Below are 6305 nucleotides of genomic sequence, written 5' to 3'. Positions count from 1 at the left end.
ATGTTTGATATTTGTCGCTATCAAATGGACATTTTGCTTAATCAAATTGGCAAGGATACATTCATTACTTCCGCTGGGACATCGATCGGTTGTATATCAAATTTCAAGGGGATGGTACATGCATGAAGTGACGTCAATGTTGTGGTTCCGATTGGAGATGCTGCAAATTAAAATGAATTTCGGATTAGTTAAGGAGGCAATTACAAGTCAGAGGCTTAAGAAAAATCCATCTAAACTGAGTGAAATTTTGTTTTGGGACTCTAGATTTTGGTTAATTAATTAAGTTAATAATTAAACCAATATTAATATGAATCACAAATAGATGTCGAGTTGTCACAAAAATGTATATTTGATCTTTGAAATTATCGAATACAAGCTCAACTTAAACACATTCGAATGTTTTTCGACCCGGAATTAAGTTAAAATCGATTTATTTGATAGTTTGTGAGAAACTTGAACTCGAACTTTAATTCGGACCAAGCTCGAGTCATTCATTCTAGCTCGACTTCGAGTTTTACAATTTTTGTCATATTAAGTTCGTATACACACCAATATAGGATTAAAAAATAATGATTATTATTTTCTTTTCTTCCTTAGAGCTCGTTTGGTATCAAAAGTTTTTTGATTAAAAAAGTGCTTTTTAAAGTTGGCTTTTAAAAGTGTTTTTTTAAGTAAAAGTTGTGTTAATATTGTGTTTGGATGAATAGATAAAAAGCACTTTTTTTATTAATAAATGTGTTTGGATACATATCATTAAAGTGCTTTTTTAACTCATTAATTTAGGTTATTGAAAAAGCTAGTGGAAAAAGCTCTAAAATAGGGCTTTTAAAAAAGCTCTATTTTCAACTTAAATAAGTGCTTTTTTAAGCACTAGAAGCCCACCCAAACAAGTTAAAAATTAAAAAAACACTTTTTTTAAAAAAAAAAACACTTTTTTAATTGTAGCTTCTTATACCAAACGGGCTCTTAATTAGAGGGATATATTGGTAATATGGTGTTAATTTCGACGATTTTATGAACTCTCCCCAATTACACCAAGTGTAAGCCAATACGCTAAAATTTCTTAAACCCTTTTGCTCCGTTTTTTCTTGATCCTCAGTTTCGGCCCCGTTGTCACTTTACTGTCTGCGATTTTTCAGGTATTTAATTTAAATACATTTGTCGATTAATTTCTTGATGTTAATTTGATCTGGGATTTCGCTTTCCAGTTTTTTTCTTGATTCCTTCCCATTTTGTTTGTTTGTAGTGCATTGCTTTTTATGAATATTTATGGTAATCGTATATGAAACCGGTGCGGTTAGTTTACTTTCTGGTGTATTTGGAGAGATTTGATTGTGGGATACACTACTGGTGTCGTTTTGTTGGGTTTTCTCGTCGCGTTATGCTCAGATGTTGGTGAATTTTGCCATTACTGTAAACCCGATTGGGGTACAAGCAAAGGAGTACATAATCGAAACAGAAAGAAAAAAAGCACAGTTTTTAGGGAAAATGAGAAATTTGGCTGTTCTTGAGGGAAATAGGTGAAGAGATTGCGTTGATATAAAAGTTGATCTCGAATTATTGATTCAGTCAGTATATCTCTGTACGGAAATTACTGAACTGAATTTTCTGTATTCATGCACCAGTAACGTTGAGAATCATACATCTCCACAGAAATAATAATTCTCTGATTTAGCTCGAGAATCGGTAGCATCATGAAGCTACATTCGAAGTAACGACATTTCATGTTTTTGCCGTTCATCGTCGTTCTCTGAGTGGCTGTCAATCGGCATTCGCGCTGTTGTTGCGTCTGTTGGTGTCCGCTTTTGTGTTTTCTTTGCTTTCCTCTTTTTTGATATAGAATCACTCAGTATCTAAATTCTTGTTGCGTGTGATAAGTATGATCGTCGCGGATTATTAGCTAAACATGGACACAACCCGTCCACTCGGGAGACACTTTTGATCGTCTTATACAGACTTAAGCTTCAATGGAAAGTAAATTTTGTAAATGTATTGTATCAACTATACTATACTGAGATGCCTCAGTCCCAGTGCCTCTTTTATTCAATCGAGCTCTTTCATGATTTTCATAAGTATTAATGCCCAAGACTCGCTACTCCTTTAATTATTAATTACAGAGAAGTGCTTATGTTTAAGAAATTAACCTTTTGAATTTTTTCCCTTCTTCCACTTTAGTTGGGGGGAGCACATTTGGGTATGATGTCTGATTCTTCTCCAATGTTATTCCAGTACAAATCAAATATGCCTCTCTCTTTGCAGTGCTTGGATCTTTAGAGGATAGGTTGTGTTAGTTTTTAGACCATTTTTGTTTTCTCACAGAGTTTTAAAAGTTGAGCATAATACTTATTCTATTTCTTTCTATTCCGAATGTAGTATTGCTTTCCTTATTTGTTTTTTAGATTTAGATGCTTTAATTGAAACCCGACTTGGTATCTTTAAATTTCTGAAGTACTGAATTGATTGTTCCTTTGTTGCTATTCTGCAATGAAAGCAGTTGGAAACAAAGTCCTGTCTCGTTTGATGTATGCTAAGAGTCTAGCATGTCTGGTAATGTTGCTTTCATAAATGAGGATGCTTCTTCTGGATCAGGAGAGGACACAAACATGTTAGACGGGAACAGTAAACATCAGCATGCAACTCCGAATTCAGGACATCGTAAGAGAAGTCGTAAGGTTACAGGAGATGCTATTGTCGATGCTATGCTTGAATTAGCAGCTGCTTCAAAAATGAGGACAGCTGCAATAATGAGAAACGAGGAGCGGTTCACAATTAGCAAATGCATAAAGGTATTGGATGAGACACAAGGAGTTGATCAAACTCTCTACTTCTATGCTTTGGAATTATTTGAAAATCCCTTGGCGAGAGAAACTTTTTTATCGCTAAAAGATGAGAGAAGGTTACCGTGGTTGCAGAGAAAGTTTAGAGCTTCCTCGGGTTCAACATCATGAGGAATTTGATACCTTTTATGGGCTTGTTTCTTTGGGAGTTTTCGATTTTTATCGAATATGTAGTTAAGATCCTTGTTAACAGTTTACTTGTTGGACTTTTTGTTCAAGATTTAGTGATTCAATAGTGTTTTTAACACCATATCTGTCCCAAAAGAACAACCGCATCCACCTTCTGGGGAGTGCTTGTAGCCGAAAGCTATGAAATTGTGCCTGCATTTTATTATTGGGAGCAACTTGTGAGTTTTAATGTGTTTACTTAAATAAATATAAATCATTACTTGTTGGACTTTTTTGTTCAAGATTTAGTGATTCAATAGTGTTTTTAACACCATATCTGTCCCAAAAGAACAACCGCATCCACCTTCTGGGGAGTGCTTGTAGCCGAAAGCTATGAAATTGTGCCTGCATTTTATTATTGGGAGCAACTTGTGAGTTTTAATGTGTTTACTTAAATAAATATAAATCATTTAAATTATAAAATAAATAATTTGAACATTCATTCTCATTGTCTGAAAACTGACGAATTAGACTTAGGATTTTTGGGAAAAAAAAAATTATTATGTTTTACTTTTTAAATAATTTGGTTTCTAACTGATTACCTTATCCGACCTTAAACTATATGTTCATTTATTTGATTGCAAGTAAAAAATAATAATTTATGCTTTAAAACATTTAACGGGTGAATTTTTTTTTTTTTAACAAATGGTAAATATTTAATGTCACCTTTAATTTATTTGAGTAAAAATTAATAAAAATAACTTTAACGAATAATTTTCCTTTGAGGGTAATTACGATGAATAATAAATAAAATTAATTATAATGAATAAAAATATCGTAAGTCTTGTTCAATTATGGAAGGGCAACATTATCAATTGATCATCTAGTGTGTCCACATATTTTTATTTTGAATTCAGACGATCAAATGAATATATTAAAACATAGAAAAAAAGTTACTATAAGTGTAACATAGACTGAGCATAGATATACATATGATAATTTATTTTTTTCCAACGTATTATAATATAATTTGTTTTGTTGATTAGGTATCCTCACTCCCCCAGCGATCTTTCAAGCCAGTGTGACTGAATGGTACGTAAATCACGTGCCGCCCAACCTACAGAAAGACACACCTAATTAATATTTACTCCTCAATCATTATAATTTTACTTACATATATATATATATATACCACCAAATATATATACTTTAGCCATAAAATAAGTTATACAAGTATTAAATAAGTATATGAATTAACATGGAATGTGGCCACGGCCGTGTCGTATGTGTCACCGGAGCTGCCGGATTCATTGGCTCTTGGCTCGTGATGAGGCTTCTTCGACGTGGCTATATCGTCCGTGCAACCGTTCGCGATCCTGGTACTTATCTATAAATTTTATTCGATGATATATGAATATGATGCGATGTACAAGAGATTAAAAGTTGTTATTATGTGGTACGTGGTGAAATTTTAACATTCATACGATGACATTCACTTGCATGTCGTGCTAGAAAATATGAAAAAGGTGAAGCACCTAGTGGAACTTCCCGGAGCCGACACGAACCTGACGCTGTGGAAAGCGGACATGATGGTGTCGGGGAGTTACGACGAGGCTGTGCAAGGTTGTGAAGGAGTGTTCCACATGGCGACCCCGATGGATTTCGAATCCGGCGATCCGGAGAATGAAGTGATAAAGCCCACAGTGGAAGGTGTTTTGAGCATCATAAGTTCGTGTGCAAAGGCCAAGACTGTGAAGAGGCTCATATTCACTAACTCGGCTGGGACTTTGAATGTTGAGCCACAACAGAAAACAGTGTATGATGAAGAAAATTGGAGCGATCTCGACTTCATCAACTCTACCAAAATGACAGGATGGGTACTAACTTTTTCCCGATATTTCCGTATTATAAATATTCTGGCGGTGATCACATTGCTATCAGAATCCATTGCAACCCCTGACAAAGTAAATCAAGTATCTCTTGCAATGCAAACCAATGCAAGACAAGAATTTTGTATATATAGTACTGGAAGAATGGTGTTTTGCTCTACTAACAATTAGATTCATTCTTTTCATTTTCTTAATGTGTGTAGATGTATTTTGTATCCAAAATCTTGGCTGAGAAAGCTGCAATGGAAGCTACTAAAGAAAACAACATAGACTTCATTTGCATTATACCACCAGTAGTGGTTGGCCCCTTTATTATGCCTACTCTCCCTCCAAGCCTGATCACTGCACTTTCTCCAATAACTGGTAACTCATATTTCCATTTGCTTCAAGTTTATGTCGATCAACACACGTATATCTGGTTGGTACTAACACATATTCTGTGGTGAATCTTGCTTGATCAGGAAACGAGCCCCACTATTCGATCATAAAACAAGGCCAGTTTGTGCATGTAGATGATCTATGTGAGGCGCACATATTCTTGTTTGAGGATCAAAGGGCACAGGGAAGATACATCTGCTCATCTCATGATGCAACAATTTATGATTTAGCCCAAATGATCAGAGACAATTGGCCAGAATATGACATCCCAACTGAGTAAACCACCTTCTCTTCTGATCTCTGATCATGTATAATATTTATGTTTGATAGATTTTTTGCGAGATCAATTTTACATTTTTACCTTAATCTTTCTGCTTCATCTTGGCGTGGAAAATTTATTCAAGAAATGATATTTCCAAATGTAAAGCTGATTTCTGCTTAGCCTAAACCACTCGTGATTTTTATATATTATGGCCGGGAACATGGGTAGATTTGAAGGGATTGACAAGGACACGCCAGTGGTTCGTTTCTCCTCCAAGAAGTTGACAGGAATGGGTTTCACATTCAAGTACAGCTTGGAGGACATGTTCAGGGAAGCGATCGAGACGTGTCGCGAAAAGGGTTTGCTCCCATATTCCACCCGAAGCTGCGGAGTCGAAGAAAACAAGGGAAAAGAGCAACTTCCGATTTCGAATGAGATAATTGCCAATGGAGAAGTGAATGGAGTGCATTAGGAAATCAAGTAGAAGTTTATGAGAATATTGGCAAAATAAATTTGAAATCATGTTGCTTCGTGATCCCATGTTTCTTGAAGGTATGTTTGGCTATTTACATAAAAGAAAATTTGATAATACTAAATTCTCTCTGCAATGGATAAAATAAGACAGCTTGGTCCTGATCCCATACAGTAAACGCCAGCTGTCGGTGACGTAATTAGGGAAAAAAAATACAGTGTGCTTGTACCCTGGTTTTCAAAAATGTGAAAGCCACGATGTTTGATCCATTCAACGTTGAAAAAAGCATGCAAGCCAAAGGGTCAACTTCATTTTTAATATTATATCAATAACTTGTTATATTAATTATTGTAAACTAA

General features: G+C 35.1%; 1 protein-coding gene and 1 long non-coding RNA gene across 2 annotated transcripts; both read left to right on the top strand.

Moving 5' to 3' along the window:
• Positions 1-1016: 1016 nt before the first annotated feature.
• LOC140823017 (uncharacterized) lies at positions 1017-3195 on the top strand. The gene is made up of 2 exons (XR_012116105.1): positions 1017-1139; positions 2495-3195. It is a non-coding gene; the product is annotated as an uncharacterized lncRNA (long non-coding RNA).
• Positions 3196-4136: 941 nt separating this feature from the next.
• Positions 4137-6239, top strand: LOC140823007 (dihydroflavonol 4-reductase). The gene is made up of 5 exons (XM_073184059.1): positions 4137-4324; positions 4458-4822; positions 5038-5197; positions 5296-5488; positions 5703-6239. The coding sequence occupies exons 1-5, from the start codon at positions 4204-4206 to the stop codon at positions 5944-5946; spliced, it is 1083 nt and encodes a 360-aa protein (XP_073040160.1). The 5' UTR covers positions 4137-4203; the 3' UTR covers positions 5947-6239.
• Positions 6240-6305: the final 66 nt, after the last annotated feature.

Source organism: Primulina eburnea, chromosome 1 (assembly GCF_022965805.1).
Source record: "Primulina eburnea isolate SZY01 chromosome 1, ASM2296580v1, whole genome shotgun sequence".
In the NCBI taxonomy this organism is placed as follows: domain Eukaryota; kingdom Viridiplantae; phylum Streptophyta; class Magnoliopsida; order Lamiales; family Gesneriaceae; genus Primulina; species Primulina eburnea.
The sequence above is the reverse complement of the archived record's forward strand: the minus strand, read 5'-3'. Positions and strand labels throughout refer to the sequence as shown.

Bases quoted from the DNA above. Each gene is read 5' to 3' on its own strand.
- LOC140823007 (XM_073184059.1), top strand. From the start codon at position 4,204: ATGGAATGTGGCCACGGCCGTGTCGTATGTGTCACCGGAGCTGCCGGA. The intron at 4,325-4,457 runs GTACTTATCTAT...ATGTCGTGCTAG, and splicing joins TGCAACCGTTCGCGATCCTG to AAAATATGAAAAAGGTGAAG. The intron at 5,198-5,295 runs GTAACTCATATT...TTGCTTGATCAG, and splicing joins TGCACTTTCTCCAATAACTG to GAAACGAGCCCCACTATTCG.